Raw genomic sequence first — 22,113 nt, forward strand, 5'->3', positions numbered from 1 at the left:
ACACAGTGCTAAGAGAGATTCAGCTCCATACAACACAGTGCTAAGAGAGATTCAGCTCCATACAACACAGTGCTAAGAGAGATTCAGCTCCGTACAAAACAGTGCTAAGAGAAATTAATATACATACAACACAGTGTTTAGAGAGATTCAGCTTCATACAACACAGTGCTAAAAGAGATTCAGCTCCATACAACACAGTGCTAAGAGAGATTCAGCTCCATACAAAACAGTGCTAAGAGAGATTCAGCTCCGTACAACACAGTGCTAAGAGAGATTCAGCTCCATACAACACAGTGCTAAGAGAGATTCAGCTCCGTACAACACAGTGCTAAGAGAGATTCAGCTCCATACAACACAGTGCTAAGAGAGATTCAGCTCTATACAACACAGTGCTAAGAGAGATTCAGCTCCGTACAAAACAGTGCTAAGAGAGATTCAGCTCCGTACAACACAGTGCTAAGAGAGATTCAGCTCCATACAACACAGTGCTAAGAGAGATTCAGCTCCATACAACACAGTGCTAAGAGAGATTCAGCTCTGTACAAAACAGTGCTAAGAGAGATTCAGCTCCGTACAACACAGTGCTAAGAGAGATTCAGTTCTGTACAACACAGTGCTAAGAGAGATTCAGCTCTGTACAACACAGTGCTAAGAGAGATTCAGCTCCGTACAACACAGTGCTAAGAGAGATTCAGCTCTGTACAACACAGTGCTAAGAGAGATTCAGCTCCATACAACACAGTGCTAAGAGAGATTCAGCTCCATACAACACAGTGCTAAGAGAGATTCAGCTCCGTACAACACAGTGCTAAGAGAGATTCAGCTCCATACAACACAGTGCTAAGAGAGATTCAGCTCCATACAACACAGTGCTAAGAGAGATTCAGCTCCGTACAACACAGTGCTAAGAGACAGCATACTTGGCTGCTCCTATACTTCAGAATTATTAATAGCCACTAAATACCACACAGACAGAACAACTATGACGATGACAGATACTGTTAGAAGTTGCAGTTAGGCACTGATCTAGGATCAGTATACATTCTCACAAACCCTAACCAGAAGCATTAGGGAGAGGAACAGAAAACTGACCTCAGATAAGCATCTAGGGTTGCCTGACGACTCAACCTGAATTTAATTCCGCTGCTCTATCGATCGCTTCATACATTCAATCGGAAACTGCCATCCTAGAAGTTGTTTGTGTGACTTCCAAATGAGGGGAGTTGTACAAAACAAATTCCTCTGCGATTGGATTGTCTCTAACAAATCTAACCAATCAAAGTTGATAACGTCCTCATGTAGGCCGGCTCTGGCCCAACCCGTTGGTTTCTCAAACCAATCAGAACGTTCAGAATGTATTTGCATTCTAGAATTCGTCGGGGAGGGAGGCCAATCCAGGCTCATGGCGGAGAAGAAACATCAGTTGGACAGAGCGATGTGAAAGGGTATCCAGGCAACATCTAGGGGAAACCTCATCCTACTCCTAAATGGTGAGTATGAGTGGAGATGTCGTCAGGGAGATAAATCGTCTCATTGGCTCCCATGAAAAAGAATCTTGCGGATCGACCCGCATTTGGGATTCCTGAAGCCTTCGCCTGCCCACACAAGAGAAACTGCAGTAGTAGTGGCAGTCTGCCTGGGCAAATAAATACTTCAGGTTCTAAGAAGCCAAATAAGGACGTCAAGCCGAACAGTACTTCAGATGGAGTTATAGAGCTAACCAGGCTTCTATTTGATTTGAATGGTAAACAAATATGTTGGTTATTGTGACGGAGAGTTCCTGTACAATCATGTTGGACATTTCAATACGACATCGAGCATGTAATGTATTCCTCTGAATATCAGAGTATTACTGGCAGGTCTTTTGTAATGGTAAAATAAGATATTGCGGTTGCAGAGAGATGGAGGGAAAGTTAAACCATAGCAGTAACACAGTAGGAAAACATATGATGAATGACGACTAGCATGCTGCCAGGAGAATATCAAGCCGCTGTATTTCCAACATGACGACACTTCCCCAGCCAACTGTTTCCAGTTCTATAGACGTCCATCAACACTATTTGACCGTAGCCAAACACAAAACGCTTAAAGGCAAGCCTTTCCATTTCCACGCCATAAAAACCCATCTGCAACGCCAGACATCATGGCGAGAACTTGATTGAGCTAACGACCTTCTCACTCGTTCCCGCTAGACGCTACTTTACAAGGCTACTTAGGAAAACAACCTCCCTTGGCTTTGGGGCTGCTGGAAGTGTACATCAATAGTATCTACAGAATGTACAGAAGTTTTCCTGGCTTCCTACTGTAAAACCTAGCCTCACTATATACTGTATACACTAGCCTCACTATATACCGTATAACCTAGCCTCACTATATACTGTATACAATAGCCTAGACCCACTATTTACTGTATACCCTAGCCTCACTATATACTTTATACACTAGCCTCACTATATACTGTATACCCTAGCCTCACTATATACTGTATACACTAGCCTCACTATATACTGTATACACTAGCCTCACTATATACTGTATACCCTAGCCTCACTATATACTGTATACAATAGCCTAGACCCACTATTTACTGTATACCCTAGCCTCACTATATACTTTATACACTAGCCTCACTATATACTGTATACCCTAGCCTCACTACATACTGTATACACTAGCCTCACTATATACTGTATACACTAGCCTCACCATATACTGTATACCCTAGCCTCACTATATACTGTATACACTAGCCTCACTATATACTGTATACACTAGCCTCACCATATACTGTATACCCTAGCCTCACTATATACTGTATACACTAGCCTAAACCCACTATATACTGTATACACTAGTCTCACTATATACTGTATACCCTAGCCTCACTATATACTGTATACACTAGCCTAAACCCACTAAATACTGTATTCCCTAGCCTCACTATATACTGTATAGACTAACCTAAACCCACTAAATACTGTATACACTAGCCTCACTATATACTGTATACACTAGCCTAAACCCACTAAATACTGTATACCCTAGCCTCACTATATACTGCATACCCTAGCCTAGACCAACTATTTACTGTGTACCCTAGCCTAGGCCCACTATGTACTATATACCCTAGCCATGCCCACTATGTACTGTATACCCTAGCCATGCCCACTATGTAATGTATACCCTAGCGTAGACCCACTATGTACTGTGTACCCTAGCCTAGGCCCACTATGTACTGTATACCCTAGCCATGCCCACTATGTACTCTATACCCTAGCCATGCCCACTATGTAATGCATACCCTAGCCTAGACCCACTATGTGCTGTATTCCCTAGCCATGCTCACGATGTACTGTATACCCTAGCCATGCCCACTATGTACTGTATACCATGGCCTAGACCCACTAAATACTGTATACCCTAGCCTCACTATATACTGTATACACTAGCCTAAACCCACTATATACTGCATACCCTAGCCTAGACCAACTATGTACTGTGTACCCTAGCCTAGGCCCACTACGTACTGTATATTCTAGCCATGCCCACTATGTACTGTATACCATAGCCTAGACCCACTAAGTACTGTATACCCTAGCCATGCCCACTTTGTACTGTATACCCTAACCTAGACCCACTATGTACTGTATACCCTACCCTAGCCTAGACCCACTATGTACTGTATATTCTAGCCATGCCCACTATGTACTGTATACCATAGCCTAGACCCACTATGTACTGTATATTCCAGCCATGCCCACTATGTACTGTATACCATTGCCTAGACCCACTAAGTACTGTATACCCTAGCCATGCCCACTTTGTACTGTATACCCTAGCCTAGACCCACTATGTACTGTATACCCTACCCTAGCCTAGACCCACTATGTACTGTATACCCTAGCCTAGACCCACTATGTACTGTATACCCTAGCCATGCCCACTATGTACTGTATACCCTAGCCATGCCCACTATGTACTGTGTACCCTAGCCTAGACCCACTATGTACTGTATACCCTAGCCATTCCCACTATGTACTGTGTACCCTAGCCATGCTCACTATGTTCTGTATACCCTAGCCTAGACCCACTATGTACTGTATACCCTAGCCATTCCCATTATGTACTGTGTACCCTAGCCTAGACCCACTATGTACTGTATACCCTAGCCATGCCCACTATGTACTGTGTACCCTAGCCTAGACCCACTATGTACTGTATACCCTAGCCATGCCCACTATGTACTGTATACCCTAGCCATGCCCACTATGTACTGTATACCCTAGCCATGCCCACTATGTAATGTATACCCTAGCCTAGACCCACTATATACTGTGTACCCTAGCCATGCCCACTATGTACTGTATACCCTAGCTTAGACCCACTATGTACTGTATACCCTAGCCATGCCCACTATGTACTGTATACCCTAGCTTAGACCCACTATGTACTGTATTCCCTAGCCATGCCCACTATGTACTGTATACCCTAGCCTAGACCCACTATGTACTGTATACCCTAGCCATGCCCACTATGTACTGTATACCGTGGCCTAGACCCACTATATACTGTATACCCTAGCCTAGACCATTATGTACTGTATACCCTAGCCTAGACCCACTATGTACTGTATACCCTAGCCTAGACCCACTGTGTACTGTATACCCTAGCCATGCCCACTATGTACTGTATACCCTAGCCATGCCCACTATGTACTGTATACCGTGGCCTAGACCCACTATATACTGTATACCCTAGCCTAGACCATTATGTACTGTATACACTAGCCTAGACCCATTATGTACTGTATACCCTAGCCTAGACCCATTGTGTACTGTATACCCTAGCCATGCCCACTATGTACTGTATACCCTAGCCATGCCCACTATGTACTGTATACCGTGGCCTAGACCCACTATATACTGTATACCCTAGCCTAGACCATTATGTACTGTATACACTAGCCTAGACCCATTATGTACTGTATACCCTAGCCTAGACCCATTGTGTACTGTATACCCTAGCCATGCCCACTATGTACAGTAAATCAGATGGGAAAGACATGAGCATAATGTTGTACCTCTGAAAGAACTAACAGTGGAACATACTCTAGAGAGGTTCCAGGCAGGGTTGAGGTCACCAATTCAGTGAATTAACTTTATTCAGTAATGTATAAAGTCCATCCTCATGCCCTCTCAGGAGGTCAGTGGGAACAGACCAGGGTTGGGGCCATCCTAAGAAAACCCTTTAGACAACCAAACATCCACAAGGTAACAGGTACAGTAAGGTAGCAGTCATCATGATGTAACAACATCTGTTCAGCGTCTCAATGTCGTTTTGTGTTTTCAAATGTCTGGAACAAACCCTGAAATAACATAGAAAGAATGCTTCAGGGCCGTACATACACACACCTCCAGTCCAGCTCGTCCAGTTGTCAAACATAACATTAACACAACATAACATGAACACAACACAACATTAACTCAACATTAAGACAACATTAACACAACACAACATTAACACAACATTAACTCAACATTAAGACAACATTAACACAACTTGAACATAGCAGTAGCACAACATTAACATAACATTAACACAACATTAACACAACACAACATTAACACACATTAAAACAACATTAACCCAACACAAACATAACACAACATTGACGCAACATTAACACACATCAAAACAACATTAACCCAACACAACATTAACCCAACATTAACACAACATTAACATTAGTGTGGAAACACAGGATCCATTGGATCATGGTTAAGCCACAGTTAGCGGTGAGTGTGGTGTGCTGCCTACGGCTAACCTCTCATACCTTCTATGGATCCAACATTCAACCAAAACCACTGCCATACCGTCATAAGCACTGAATATCCTTCTCCAGAAGAAATAGATGAATAGAATATGTGGCTAGCGTTGGACGCAGGTTGAAAACCTCTGATGTGGAAGACAACTGGAGTTTCATAACGAGGAGAGCTTCATAATGACCACACAAAGGGATCACATCTCCGCAGAATCGCTATTGGAGGTCTTAAACAGGCATGTTATCGTCATTACTGGCCTGCGTGGCTGAGTTGAACGGAGTTGGACAGAGCTAATAGGAGTACTATGCTCTATGGATGGTCCATGGCCAGGTATCCCTCAGAGTTCATGTTGAATCAGAACTGACCGTGGGATGCTTTCACTCAGAGTACCACTAATGGTTCTGTTGACTAGAAAACAAAAGCACAGAGGGTCCGGGTTGCCAAGCCAATGTCAACACATGTAGACAGACACACTAAAACATGACCGTAGCTACACTATACAACAAATACTACTAATGAAGCCAACTTAGCTGCACTTTGAGGAGGGAGTATTTTCACGGTTCTCTCTCAGTCAGCTGCATTCAATGTCACATACATGTTAGAATATTAAACAAACATCACATGAAAATGTCTGATTTCATCTCTAAAGCATCTACTTCAACAAATACTCATTCACAACCTCTGTAGACTCATCATGGGCCAGATGCTGTTCAATACACATCGTTCCTCTAGTCTAGTCTGTCTCCGGACGGTTTGGTGAAGTTTGGCTGCTCCGAGGCATCCAATGAGGAGGCGTTACAGAGTTAGGCACGAGGAAAACCAGTTTAAAGGTAAAGAGAGGGATTTGGATGAAGAGAGGAGAAACCGTTGTGCAAAGGAACGGATCTATCTGGAAAGAAGCCAGTCCACAGCCATTATTCACTCACAGCATCTAATGTTGGAGGAAGAGATGGTGGGAACCATTGATTTAAGGCTGTTCTGGCAGGGTAAGAGGTTTTCTGGAAGTGCTGAGGAAAGCGGTGGGGAATTTTCTGCTCTGGACTAATGGTGACTGATGAAAATGAAAATGCCTGAGGTGCAATTCTGAATTGGAAGGGCTTTCGCAGTGTCAATTGGTAAGTGTTTCGGTCTAAGTGTTTGGAGGAGAAAATGACATTTAGTAGCTTGTCTATGGTAATAAAGAATTTGTACAGAATGGGTTTTATGAAACTGCCACCTATTTCTTTCTCTCAGATTGATCGAATTTAAATTGAACTGACACCAAAAAATATGTTTTATTGCTGTTTCATGCTTCACAACCACATAACACCCTGGACAGGTAAACATTAGGAAATGTCTTTCCATCCGCCAAAATGTGTTACAGCTCAACCATAACAAACAGGAGTCTTCTGTCTTGTTTTGACTGCTAGAACAGAGAGAAGATTTAATGGCCTGCGACACTTTGACCTCCCGCTTATAACTGCCCCTCCCCGTGTTAGCCCAGGGTCAAAGGGGAATGACGGTGATCATCAGTCAACATCCTCACTTAGAAGTGTCAGTCAGGGAAAAAGGGAGGAGGGAGGGCAGGGAGAGAGAGAGGAAGACAGGGGACAAGGGAATGTTCTCTAGAGATGGAGACTTAAAGGAGACTACAAGGCAGAGAAAAAGAGAGTAAAATCACAGAAGGTAGAGGCCGGATTCTAGTTCTGTATCTGTCTGGCACATACATGACACACACACACATACACAAACACCCCCCCCCACTCACCCACACCTCCGGGTTGACCTATCGTTATACTGTAGCTTCAGCGGTAGATTTGTCCGTCCTGTCAGCCACTGGTTACAGTAAAGGCGAAACATGGCCACAGCCACCACTCTACCTCCGCCAGCTCCACTCTCCTCCAGACCAGTCACAAAATACCTCCGCTCGGGACATGAAAGCAGAGCGAGACTCAAAGGAACTCTAGCCAGCTCCCCAGAGAGCCACTTTCCCAGGACTACAGCGTAACACATGGGAAACGTGCAGAACACAGTGTGGCTGGCGCACTAACTACTTCTTATGTACTGAAGGACAGTAGCCGACCATATCAGCCGACACACTCATAGTTTAGTTACATGATATGCATTGATTTACGTCTGAAATGGCAATACATTTTTTGATTGTTTTTTTCAAGTACATCAAGTACCTCTTATTAGAAATCTACATGCAATATAAATACAACAAGGGACATTGATTGTAAGTAGTTACAATGTAAAACATCTTCCAGCTCCTGACTGTCTTTTGGCAGATGAAGACAAAGAGAACTTATGTTTATTGATTTTGACACCTAAGACTATCTCAGAATGAGCTTTCCACCCAACAAGCCAAAACAGAACACAATATCAATCAATCAATCCATAACATTAGAGGACACTGTACAGCCAGCTCTCTTACCTGTTCAACGATGGAATTCTCTCACTTTCTCTCTCCTTCCCTCTCCTCTTCCCTCCTTCTCCCTCGTTCTCTCTCTCCCCTCTCTACTGTCTCTCTCCCTCCAGATACCAAATAGAGACACTCTCCACTGTCTGTCCCCCCTCTGCTCAAAACAACAGGAGTAATCCCAAACGCGTGCCAGACCAGCAAGCCAGTGAATCTGTGCGTGTGTGCACAAGCACGTGCACAAGCGTGTGTGTGTACGCACACACCTCTCAACTTCTCCAGGATCCACACTTAATGCCGCTGGCTTCTGTTCAATCCGTCTGCGGCCAACAAAGTTGAAAACACACTATATAAGGCCAAGGCTCCAGGATTCTTCTGACTGCAGTACCCTAAACTAGAGAGGAGGAACAGAGAGAGAGCTCTGGATGCAGACTGGGACTAGAACCCACTGTTGTGTTCTGTTCTTCCCTCATGCCTGCAGCTTGACCTTTACATAATCTATGTTATCTCTCTCTGGCTTTCTCTCTCTCTCTCTCTCTCTCTCTCTCTCTCTCTCTCCCTCTCTCTCTCTCTGGCTTTCTCTCTCTTTCTCTCTGTGGCTTTCTCTCTCTCTCTCTCACACACATACACACTCGTTCTCTCTCTTCCTTTTTCTTCCCCCCTTTGGTTTTTCCTCTGTTGATGCACACGCATGCTTATGATGGAAAGAGGTAGCTATGTGCTTAGTGTATGAAAAGCAGGACTTCCTTAACAGGATGGGGGGGGGCTTGGAATGTGATTGACAGAACACTCTAAATCCCTCCTTCTTTCCTCATATCAGTCTCTGTTTCTGTCTCTCTTTCTCTCGCTCTATTTTTCTCTCTATCTCTCCTTCTCTCTCTCTGTCTCTCCACCTCCCTGTCTATTTCTACCTCTCTCTCACTGTCTTTTCTCACTCTCTCTCTTTCTCTCTCGCTCTACCCTCTATCTCTCTCTCTATCATCACATTCTCAGCGTACAGGTTAAACATGAGTTGTCAGGCTCAGAGCCAGTTCCACTCATGACCATGCTTTAGCTGGTTCTACAGCACACAGTCAGTCCCAGGTGCACTGTGTGTGTACATTCCTCTGCATCTACGCAGCACGCTGTAGATCTGAGAGAATGTATTCTTCTATTTCAGGTTGGAAATCAGCGCTGTTGGTGTACAGGCAGGTAAATAATTCAACAGAATGTAATGTAAAACACTGGGTGGCTGGTTGAATGTTTGAATAGGAAGAAGAGCTGGTTTTGTGTTATCCAAACATTCATGCATTGTGAGCCACCTTTTCCAACACTTTTTCCGTTTGTCTTGAGATAAAGCCAGATCAATGAAACCAATGTTTCTAGCCAGGATCCAGCCTTAAGAGGTATCTCAGCAGGAACCATAAATAGGAAATTATTTAGGATACTTGAGATGATTTTCGTGTGCTTGCTGGTGCTTGATCTCCTTTGGGGTAGATTTAGATTTCATGCACTCTGGGTGAACTTGGTGCTTTCCCTCCAGACAAGCTGGGAGGGTAGATTATACCATCAGTCATCGGCCCTTTACCCGGCTATTAGCTCTGCCATACAGTCTGTCTGCTAGCCCAATCTATCTCCTGTCTATCTCTGCCATACAGTCTGTCTGCTAGCCCAATCTATCTCCTGTATATCTCTGCCATACAGTCTGTCTGCTAGCCCAATCTATCTCCTGTCTATCTCTGCCATACAGTCTGTCTGCTAGCCCAATCTATCTCCTGTATATCTCTGCCATACAGTCTGTCTGCTAGCCCAATCTATCTCTTGTATATCTCTGCCATACAGTCTGTCTGCTAGCCCAATCTATCTCCTGTATATCTCTGCCATACAGTCTGTTTGCTAGCCCAATCTATCTTCTGTATATCTCTGCCATACAGTCTGTCTGCTAGCCCAATCTATCTCCTGTATATCTCTGCCAAACAGTCTGTCTGCTAGTCCGATCAATCTCCTGTTTATCTCTGTCATACCATCTGTCTGCTAGTCCAATCTATCTCCTGTATCTTTCTCTCTTGCTTTCTTTCTCTCTCACTCTATCTCACTCCCCTCTTTCCCTCCCTCTCTATCTACCATCTGTCTGCTAGCCCAATCTATCTCTTGTATATCTCTGCCATACAGTCTGTCTGCTAGCCCAATCTATCTTCTGTATATCTCTGCCATACAGTCTGTCTGCTAGCCCAATCTATCTCCTTTATATCTCTGCCATACATTCTGTCTGCAAGTCCAATCTAACTCCTGTATATCTCTGCCATACAGTCTGTCTGCTAGTCCAATCTATCTCCTGTATAGCTCTGCCATACAGTCTGTCTGCTAGTCCAATCTATCTCCTGTATAGCTCTGCCATACCATCTGTCTGTTAGTCCTATATATCTCCAGTATATCTCTGCAATAGCATCTGTCTGCTAGTCCAATCTACGCCCTGTATAGCTCTGCCATACTGTCTGTCTGCTAGTCCAATCTATCTCCTGTATATCTCTGCCAAACTGTCTGTCTGCTAGTCCGATCAATCTCCTGTTTATCTCTGTCATACCATCTGTCTGCTAGTCCAATCTATCTCCTGTATCTTTCTCTCTTGCTTTCTTTCTCTCTCACTCTATCTCACTCCCCTCTTTCCCTCCCTCTCTATCTACCATCTGTCTGCTAGTCCAATCTATCTCCTGTATATCTCTGCCATACTATCTGTCTGCTAGTCCAATATATCTCCTGTATATCTCTGTCATACCGTCTGTCTGCTAGTCCAATCTATCTTCTGTATCTTTCTCTCTTGCTTTCTTTCTCTCTCACTCTATCTCACTCCCCTCTTTCCATCTACCATATGTCTGCTAATCCAATCTATCTCCTGTATATCTCTGCCATACTCTCTGTCTGCTATTCCAATCTATCTCCCGTATATCTCTGCCATACTGTCTGTCTGCTAGTCCAATCTATCTCCTGTATATCTCTGCCATACTGTCTGTCTGCTAGTCCAATCTATCTCCCGTATATCTCTGCCATACCGTCTGTCTGCTAGTCCAATCTATCTCCTGTATATCTATGCCAGTGAAGGCTGTTGCCATGGCGACACTGTGTGATAGCCCTTTGAAGTGGCATGTTTGTGCCTGGGAAACAGAGTGGCTTCTGTAGAAGCAAGGAGTGTGTCCTCATCTCTCCTCTCTCTCTGTCTCGATTTCTTGCTATCTATCTTTCTCTCTCGCTTTCTTTCTCACTCTATCTCCCTCCCCTCTTTCTCTCTCTCTCTCTCTCTCACTTTCTCACTCTCTCTATCTCTCTCCCCTCTTTCCTTCTCTCTCACTTTCTAGTTCACTATCTCCCTTTCTCCTTCCATCTCTCTTTCTCTCCACCCCTATCTCTCATTCTACCTGACAACCCACCCATTCACTCTCCTTCCCTCTCCGTCAGTGTTAAAGGCCTTGGTCATGTTTGTCTTCTCCTCTGTGTCTATGCACTCTTTCTGAGGTGAAATGGCCAAAAGCGGCAATACAGACAGACCTCAAGTGCCTCCGTGTGGCCCCTGGACACTCAACAAAGACCAGAGTATGGGCCAAATAACGATTATTTCCTTATACAGATGTAGGATCTTAATTTGACCACCCTTTTGCAGGAGAACAGAAGGAAGAAAAAAACTTGTAGTGTATTTGAGGTTTAAAAAGGTTTCTGAAGTTTGTAATTTCCACTTTTAAATTTCAGACTTGATTTTCCCTTTAGAAAAATGTATCAACCACTACAAAAATGTCCATTAAATTAAATTCACATAATAATTCACATTTATTATTTTCCTGCAGGCTCAAATTAAGATCCTTCATTTGTATATTCTCAGACATTCTCAGACACATTAACAGAACAAAACAAGTCATTGACAAAGTCATTACAGATTTCCTACATTTCATGACTGCCCACGAAGTGTTGTATTTTTTTCTAAATTCTGTCTCTAATAAATCCATTTCTCCCTCCTCGATAGCCAATTATCTGCTCGGAGCTCATCTTAATGTTATGGTTATGTAAGCAGTAGATCAGTAATCCCTAGATTGATTTGTGGCCAAATAAAGATCAAACGCGACCGCCTGACTCGTCTTGTGGTGATTATTTCCAACTGCTGTATTTTTCTTGGAATGACAGAAGAACCTGACTGTTTCTAAAAGGAGAGGCAGCAAGCGTGTATGACTTTACAGTGGAATCTCATTCTAGAAGCAGCAGAGTTGGTGTTTTGGTCTAGATAGAATTGTTCAGGCAATGTTTTGACAGCGCAAAAATGACTACAATTCAATACTACTACAGTCACTATCAAAACCTTACAACTGAGAAGTCAACAACTTATGCAGGTTTCAAGTTAACAGAAGGCAATCTGCGGTATCCTAAACTTGTTATGAATCAAGTGTCATGTTGAGTATTTGTAGTGTTTTGCCACTGTTTTTTTTAACATCTCTGTATTTTAGTTGCTGTCAGAATGGATCCCTAGAGTGGCACTCGGGAAACTAGAATCCCTTCGAGGGTTCTTAGAACTCATAACAATAGTGGAGTCGACTTCACAATTCCAAGAAGCAGGAAAACATCACCCTGCTCCATCTCTCACACTAACACAATGTGAAGGCCCAGTAACAGTCACAGTCACACACCCGGCTCGGCTCGGTCGGTTAGCTGGTCCACCCATGGATCACGGCCACAAGTCATTTCCTAGACGTCTCGTTATAAACCCCTGGACTGCATCCAACAACTATCAGCACTGACGACTGGAGGAAGTTTACAGACCTGATTACTGGAACACTGGGTTCTTTTCAGGCAGCAATGGTCTGCCAGTGTCTGGTACGTAAACAGCTAGCGGTAACCGGTAATGAGCGCTAACCTGTATACTGTGTCACTACTGTGTACCCCGTGTAGTGGAAAGCAACAGCTCCATTTCCCAAGCCAAATATGAACTGAAAAACACAGGATGTGTGTCAATGAGATCAACTGTTTTACTATGATAATATCTCAAAGCATATCATCAAGACTTAGCACAAAAACAGCATGTTTTGAGAGTAAGACTGAGTGAGTGGGGTGAGTGGAGACGACAGCTTCAGGGTCTGGTTGGAAAGCGAGCCAGAGACATGGCCAAAACCTACCCTTTCTCTCTTCTCTCTTCTCTCTTCTCTCCCTCCTCCCCCTTCCCCTCCCCTAACCCTCAACGCCAAACCAAGTCTGGCGACTCCAACCCAACATCCCACAGCACGGCAGCAGCATTCCAGAAAGCTTTTCCATGACAGGACAGTAATAGAGTAGTGAGGGAACGGCAGTGGGAATGGGGTTCAGAAGCAGCAGGAACAGAGCCAGCTGGAAAGTCATTCTGAGATGTGGGAAACCCACTAGGTTTCAGTATAGCTGAGGGTTTGTTCATCAAACCTATTATTGACTGGTCATGTCTCATACAACCACAGTGACTTCTGCACTGTATCACAATACTATCCATACTAGCATACTATGTAACGTGCATGGCCAATCTGTCTGCTAGCCTAATCTATCTCCTGTAGTGTAGATGTTTGGCTAGTGTTTTAGTAGCTGTGAGACAGCTCAGGGCTAGGTTAGTAGGACATACAGTCCAGCTGTGTTTGGGTGGATATTACATGATAGGTCATGCAGTACAGAAGACACATTGTTGTCACTGTCCCCTCTCTCTGCTTTGGAGCAGAGCCTCCCATTCCCCAATGATGGGATCAGGGCCAACTGGTAGTCTGAAACCATGTTCTCTTAGCTATGTGGTCCCCAACCTTTTTCGGTTACTGTTGCACCAATTGAATTTTACTGAGCACCCCCTCGTGTGCATTTTACCAGAAGTCCTAACGGTCTTATGAGTCTTCTCAAGTAGCCCCTGTGGATAGGCCAAGACCTCCAGAGATCCTAGTTGGTTGGGAACCACTGTCTTAACTCATAGCTTAGGAATGGGTTGCGGCTTGAAACATGTTTTTTGAATTTGTTGGTGGGTCACACGAGAATTCACAGGGCTTAAAGTTGCGGGCCACAAAGCCAACAAAAGAGAAAAAAGACTGCACTTTGAGGCCCCAAGACTTGACCACCTTTTTGGGGCCGTGCACAGCTACTGTCTCCAAGCCTTTCAGCCTCATCTCCAGCTCTGTCAAACCCCCAGACCACAACATAACACACTCCAGACCAACCACCTACACATCGACAACCATAACAAACACCAAAGGGTCACTACAGTTCCTCTGTCTATAGCAGCAGAACAACACAGCCCTCACCCCCAAAACATGGACGGTCAGGAACGAGTCACTACGACCGAAACCAGAGCGCCTTTGCGGTTTCAACAACATAGATCAATGGATAGACAGTCGGTTGGTTTGTGTTTAAAGGGAAAGGAAAACATATTAATCCAAGTTATAACTATGGGGGGTAGCATGGCGATTAGTCCCTGTCTGCCTGTCAGCAGTGTAGCTAGAGGGTATCTACTGGGTTATTCATTGTCTGTGGAGTTGTTCAGATGTTGTGTTCTGGTACGTCTCTCTTAAACTGAGGGACATGCAGCAGCTTTGATGTCTTCATTGCTTTTCTATTACCGTTCAAAGTTAGAGGAACGTTGCAGAGATGTTCCAGCAATGTGAAATGAGAGCGAGATAACATTGTTGTGAAATGAGGAGAGAAAGTAAATGAAAGCCGTAGTCTCAGGACACTGTGTATACATCAAGATAGAAGAAACGCTGAAGATTAGCATAAGCACTCCCCAAGTCTTCCTGATCACAGAAAGCCTCGTATTTCATGACATGTTTACTGAACAAGGTCAACACCGAGTCAGCTAAAGAAAGCATGGGCATCAGCCTTAGTCCACGGTCATGTTTGCATTAAGGCTATTTGCTTTTCCGTGGTTTATGGTCTGAGACGATGAGCGCGCCTACACAACATTGTGTTCCATTTATTTTCATCTAGCGGTCATTTCAGCGGATTAAGCTAACATAAATGTTTTGCCTTAGCTAAGCCAACACAGGGATAAGGGCAGTAACAGAATTAAAGGGATAAAGTCCGTCCAAGGGACTGTAATTGTTGATGAAATCCACCGTGCTCAAACACTCAGTTCTTTCCAAGATCTATGATTAGAATCTGTTTGGCTCCGGTTAGTTAGCTAAAGAACTCTACTGATTTCAGCATCTCTCTTTTAAACAGTCTATCTCTCCTTCTTTTTCTCTCTCCATTTGTCTTTCTCTCTCTCTTCTTCTCTCCTTCTCACTCTCACCCTTGTTTCTCTCTTTTGCTCTCTCTCTCTCTATTTCTCTCTCTTTTGCTCCCTCTCTCTCTCTATTTCTCTCTTACTCTGTCTTTGCTCTCTCTCCCTCTATTTCTCGCTTTCTCTCTCTTTTGCTCTCTCTCTCTCTCTATTTCTCTGTTTCTCTCTCTTTTGCTCTCTATCTATCTATCTATCTATCTATCTATCTATCTATCTATCTATCTATCTATCTATCTATCTATCTATCTATCTATCTATCTATCTATCTATCTATCTATCTATCTATCTATCTATCTATCTATCTATCTATCTCTCTCTCTCTCTCTCTCTCTCTCCCTCTCTCCCTCTCACTATTCTTGTCTCTCTCTCACACACACTGTTTCTCTCTCACACCTTCTATCTCTTTCCTCTTACTGTGATATAGTATGGCTATTTTCTTAAGGGACATAGTCATCTCATAGATTCAATGTTACCCATTAACCTAACATTAACAGCCAGCCAACCTTCGCCTGTGAGACTCTCACTGCAGCATCTACAGGATACATAGTTCAGTTCGGCAAGCAAGCAACTTGCTGTAAAGATAACGACTATGCAGAGCACTGCTCTAAGCTCAGTTTTAAATTGTCCCTTCTAATTGTTAAGGTTATGATCATGAGGACGGTACGCTGATCCCAGATCTGTGTCTTCAAAGTGTTCTCCTATGTGGACAGCCGAAGAACCCTTATTGATTCTAGATATCGGCTGCTTTTCTAAGAGTGTATGCAGAGGTCCTACACAGGGATCATTGGTCCCAACCTGTAATTAGGACTATGAACACATTGTGAGTTTGTTTTCACAAACAAACCGTTGAATTCCTCCGTAGAACATACCACTATGAGGATATGAACGATTCCAGGTTTCACTGACTGTTGTCCTTCTCTCTTTGACTCAATGCCTCATTGATCTCATTTTCTTCAGGATGTTTGGGGAATACAAAACTCTGGTTTCTCTAGTAACCCTTCGATAAATAAACAGACTGATTCATTTGTGGTATAGTTTCTGAAGGGAGATTTGGGCGAGGGGGGGGGGGGGGATTTGAACAGGGGCGACCCAATCACTCCCTGGTGACCTACCCCCATAGGGGTGGGAACCCTTGCGTGTGTCGCAACCTCTCGTTAACAGGAGGTAAGGAGGGACGGAGGTGGGGGGGAGGGAGGACAGGGGGGTACGGAGGTGGCATTAGATGGTCCAACAAGCTTGGTACTCTCATCCACTCAAAGCAGCACTACCATTGTAGTAATGGCTGCCAGGCGGGTGTGAGGGAGAGAGAAAGAGACAGAGCTCCTCTTCAGTTACCACCTCCGTAGTTACAAATCTGAAAACCAAAATAATCTAGCACTCCGACGTTTTCCTCCTCCGCCGTTCCCTTCTCTTTCTCTCTCTCCTTCCCTCTCTCCATGTGTTCTTCCTCTTCCACGGCATCGTCACTTGTTTCCAGGGGGATGGGGGCAAGGGCTGGGGCTGGGTTTGTGTGTGTGTTTGCGTGCGTGTGTGTTTGTGTGTATGAGTGAGTGAGTGTGCGTCTGTGTGCGTGCGTGTACGAGTGAGTGTGTATCTGTGTGCGTGCGTGTCTGTCCGCGTGTGCTGCAAAACACGTGCTGCCAGGGTGAAACAGGCACAGCTGCCTCTCTGAGATGACTGCTTCCTCCTAACAAACACAACATTTCCTTTTTGGTTCCATTTGTTTGGCTCTGCCAAAATACCACCCTTCTGACTCTCCTCTGGAGCCCAAGGATATTAAAATAGAAAAGATTTCATGGCTTCCTTACCTTCACCTCACACTTCTTATGGATGCCCAGCTTGCACACTGAAAGACAGCAGAAAACATGGTGTTAGTTTAAGGTCACATGTTGAACCACATACTATTCTATTCTCTCTGACCTGAGGACTTGGCTTTCTCTCAGACGCTGCTACCTGTTGGAACTGTCCTGAATAACCACACACACACACACACACACACACACATACACACACACACACAGATACACACACACACACAGATACACACACGGATACATCCACACACACACACACAGATACACACACATAACACACACACACACACACACACACAGATATAAACACACTCCTGTGAGGCTGCATTAGCCTCAGATGACTGCCATATTGGGTGGGAAAAGGCCAGCTCTTTACCTTGTTAGGAGAGCAGGGCTTTTATAGGAGAGATGGAATTAAGAGGAGCTACAGGGGTCAGACCTGGCAACCTTCCCTGGGCTGTTAAACACCTCTGTGCTGCCCCCATGTGGCAGGAGACAGTCAACATCACAGTCCCACTATTCTGCCTATAAACTGCTTAGAAACATGATCAATTAGTACATTTTATTAGGTGCAACAATGTCATACACATGTCGGTTGTTGTTTAAGATTGTACAAGTATGATTGCAGGTCATTATATTTACTTGATACATAGTTGATGGTTAGTGTGTGCGCGTAAGGCTGCAAGCACGCGCGTGTCCTCTCTGAGCAGTGTGTGTGGGCAGGGGGTGACGGAGGCCATGTTGTGAAGTGAGGTGGCCATGTGATGACCTTTGACCCCACACACCTGCTTCCTACCACCGGCTCAGGTGGTCCCCAGGTGGAGTGTGTGTCTGTGTGTGTGCCTGCGTGTGTGTGTGCATACATGCTGTGTGTGTGTTGTGTGTGTGTGTGTGTGTTCCCCAGGTACTCATCACCAAGCCAGGATACAGTAGTCTACTGCTGACAAGGCTATAATGAAATCCTAAGGACTGCATTGCACATTGAGCCTGACTGAGTGTAAAGCAAACATACAGGCTTATTATAGGAATATTAAACACACAGACTCTTTACGGCCAACAGATGACGCTAATCATATTGAGACCTGGGTAGAAATGCTTTGCTATATTGCAGCACTATATTTAATGGGGGTTTGACTGTTTATCTAGTTCTATTGTATATGCAGAAAACGTCAACATTCATCCTTACTTGTCTCGGGATGTATGTGCGCACCTGTGTGCGTGTGTGTGTGTGCGTGCGTGTGCGTGCGTGTGTGCGTGCGTGCATGTCTCTCTGTCTCTGGCCACACGCCACCCTGCGTCAGTGGAGGATGGCTCCCATTGTGAGGGGCCATAGCAACACTTCCTGGCAACCACAGACGGCGACAGGAAGAGGCTGCAGAATTCTCCGAGGATCATGTGACTCTAGCCTTTTGTTTGGAAACACTGGCAGCTCTGACAGCTTAGAAAGATCCAGAGGATGTTACCAGCAAAGATCATAATATACAATATTTGTCGCAGCATAATTTCCTAATCTCTCTCTTTCGCTCTCTCTTGTTCTCTCTCTCTCTCATCCCCTCTCCCCCTCTCTACACCAACCAATCTCTCCCTCTTTCTTTCTCCCTCTCTTATCTGGGCTAATGCAGCAGCAGCAGCAAGGCTAATTTTAACAGCAAAGCCTCTGCCAAAGCCCTCAAACTGAGCCCAGACCAGACTCCCCTCGACTGCTTCTGGGCTTACTGGACGGAGGTTTGTCAACTGCTCTCTGTGGGAAAGAGGTAGCTTTTCATAAGAGAGAGAGAGAGACAGAGAGGGGGGAGGATAGGGGGAGCGAGAGGGAGAGAGAGGAGGGGAGGCTAGAGGGGGAGAGGGAAAGAGAGAAGGAGGGAGGATAGAGGGGGAGAGAGGGAGAGAGAGAGACTTTCCCATCCATCCACTCACCTTTACAGATGAGCCCATCCTTGGTGATGGCCTGCTGACACACATCACAGCTCTTGACTTTCTTGAAGGGCTTAAGCTTGAAATTGTGTGTGTGGACACTCTCCAACTCCTCAGGCTGAGGGGAGATAGAGAGAGGAAGAGGTCAGGGAGGAGAAGACCTGGATAAGATCAACAATTCATATTATAAAATGATCAAGTGAATGGTAACTCTATCGACAGCCTTCAGCGTTTCTGTAATGAATATAATCAATACACAGGCTTGTGTGTTTAAGGAAACAAAAGAGGAGAAGGCGTTTGCTACTGGTTGGACACACACACACACACACACACACACTACACACTACATGCACCCGCACAAACACACACGTAGAGTGTGAAGCAGTGTGTGGGAGTGTCATAGTTAGTAGTAGCAGCAGTAGCAGCCCAGCCCATTCTCCAGCACAGGATGTTTCCTCTTTGAAGTTGTCTTATTAAATGATTAATTCATGACGACGAGAGGAGGAACAGGCCTCACAGCAGCCACAGGGCCCAGCATCTCTAGAAACCAACCGTATGTGTGTGTGTGTGTGTGTGTGTGTGTGTGTGTGTGTGTGTGTGTGTGTGTGTGTGTGTGTGTGTGTGTGTGTGTGTGTGTGTGTGTGTGCGTGCGTGCGTGCGTGCGCCTGTGCGTGTGTGTGTGTGTCTGTGCGTGTGTGTGTGAGGGGGGTTGTACTGTAAATAGATGAGCAGGCAGCCTTGCCTCAGTGCAGCCTGAGGAGAGATAATCTCTAGAAACGCTACAAAAAAACTCTGTTTAGCCTCCAAACGACTGAGCTGCTTTACACCCAATGATACGACACACAATACAGTACAAGAGTCTACTGAATGCAGTCCAGAAACTACTGGGTTGGGTCTGGTTTAGGGCTGTGACGATACTTTTTCGGGATATTTTTTCCATGGCAAAAATGAAAACACGAAGCAGAATAAACTCTTTGGTCCTTTAAAAACCTGCTGTATGTAAAACATTGTGTGCTATCAATGATGTTTGTTTCCAACATTAGGGCTGTTTTTCTAAAGAACACATACACACACACACACACACGCGGGTATCGTCCCGGCCCTAGCCTGGTTCTGATGAAAGCCATAATAGCCTCACTGTCTGTGAGCTCTGAGTCTGGAGTAGCAGTCCCCTCCCCATCCCTCTCCCTACTGCCCCCCCCCCCCCTCTCTTTCTCCCTCTCTCTCTGTCTCTCTCCCATGTGCCACAGCCAATTTGGCTCTGAGCTTTTATAAAAGTGTGTTTCTCAGCGTTTTGCTCCCCTATCTCCCTACATCTTAATGGCTTTTGTCACCCAGTGACACGCCTGCTAAGCTCCAGAGGGGGATGATGACTGACCTTGACTGCAGAGAGAGGAACGCAAACAGCTAGCTAGCTGCTAAAAGGCTAAAAGCTATCCACTATCTGCATAAAGCCATGGAGATGGGCGGCTAGCGGCTAGCTAGCTGCTACAAAGCATAGGGCCGCAGAGAGGGAAGCTAAAGGCTAGCTAGTTGTTAGAAGGCTAAAAACTAGCCACTGACTGCATAGAGATGCAGCGAGGGAAGCTAACAGCTAGCTAGCTACTGCAAAGCTAACAGCTAGCCACTGACAGCATAGAGCCGCAGAGAGGGAAGCTAACGACTAGCTAGCTGCTACAAAACTATCAGCTAGCCACTAAGGGTGTGAATCATTGCTTAATTGTAATGCTAATAGACAAAGGTATTGGCTGAGACTGACTCTGGCAGTGACCATTGGCACTGCAGAACTGTGAGTCACATTGCCACATAACCACAGTGACTCACACTAATGACATGGAACCCGACGAAACACACACACACACACACTGCCACTCTAACAAACAGACCTTTCTTCCCCAGGTCTGTTGATGGAGTGGAATCAGTCTTGTGTTATTGTAATGCTGTTACACCCATCCAGATGAACAGTACACCAGTCCCTTTTTTTTAGCCACGCAGTCTCCCCCAGCTCCACCAGCAGGCAGGTAGCCTAGCGGTTAAGATTGTTGGGCCAGTAACCGAAAGGTCGCTGGTTTGAATCCCTGAGCCGCCAAGGTGGAAACATCTGCCGTTTTACCTTTAACCCCCAACAACAACTGCTCCCTGGGTAACGACGACGTGGATGTCGATTAAAGTAGCCCCCTGCACCTCTCTGATTCAGAGGAGTTGGGTTAAATGCGGAAGACAAATTTCAGTTGAACGCATTCAGTTGACTAGGTGTTCCCCTTTCCCAGACAGACCTCTTCAGCCATGCAGTCTCCCCCTGCTCCATCTAGCTGAGGCTAGAGGTTTTATAGAAACAGTACAGGATTGGGTGGGTGGTGAGGACAAAGTTGGCCAAAGTGGATAGACCAGGTTTATTTGTCTGTTCCTAAGACTACCTGGTCACCTTGGAGCTGAGTTCAGTTTATGTCTGTCACTCTGTCTGAAACCATGTTTTGCTTGGTAAGTTGACCGGTGGGCTTTGCTGTCTATAATTATTTTGAGGACAAAGTTTTAAAAGTAGACCTCTCCCTAATTTCCTTGTTCAGTACTCTTTGCAGATTTGACCTAACAGGGTAGGAGAACAAGGCTAGAAGGGAGGCAAGCAACCTGTTCTGGAATGAAACTCACTCCAACCGCACATCTGGGGCTGTCTGGGATACTGGCAGCTGTCTGGGGCTGTCTGGGATACTGGCAGCTGCTCGCTGGCCATTAAGTCTTTAACAGCCATGGATCACCTCAGTGTGACTTTAAAGCCCTTATGTTAAAGAGGACCTGGCTGAAAACCGCTGGCTCCACCAATCACACGCAACCAGTTGTGTCACAGCCAGGTGCCATGGCTTCCTTGCTGCCACGGCAACTAGGGTCGCCGCGTCCCGTCAAGCCCTGAGATGATGGATGGGCCCA

The 22,113-nt window shown here is 45.1% G+C and overlaps 1 protein-coding gene across 24 annotated transcripts in view; it reads right to left on the minus strand.

Annotated features, from left to right (window-relative positions):
- The window catches only part of LOC106591349 (tensin-1), a 185,378-nt gene that overhangs the window by 82,176 nt on the left and 81,089 nt on the right, over window positions 1–22,113 (minus strand). For 20 of the 24 annotated variants that reach the window (XR_014380984.1, XM_082962973.1, XM_082962981.1 and 17 more), the window contains exons 2-3: window positions 19,192–19,306; window positions 17,269–17,306 (exon numbers count right to left, since the gene is read on the minus strand). Coding sequence is in view for 19 of the 24 variants with exons in the window: in XM_082962973.1 (XP_082819099.1) it covers window positions 17,269–17,306; window positions 19,192–19,306 (153 nt within the window). In the remaining 5 variants the exon portion in view is untranslated. Of the gene's footprint in view, window positions 1–8,235; window positions 8,499–17,268; window positions 17,307–19,191; window positions 19,307–22,113 lie in introns of those variants that run through there. The other 4 variants (XM_045697918.2, XM_045697917.2, XM_045697920.2 and 1 more) reach the window with 1 other exon arrangement.

The sequence above is a fragment of the Salmo salar genome, chromosome 16 (assembly GCF_965601325.2).
Source record: "Salmo salar chromosome 16, fSalSal1, whole genome shotgun sequence".
Taxonomy (NCBI): Eukaryota; Metazoa; Chordata; class Actinopteri; order Salmoniformes; family Salmonidae; genus Salmo; species Salmo salar.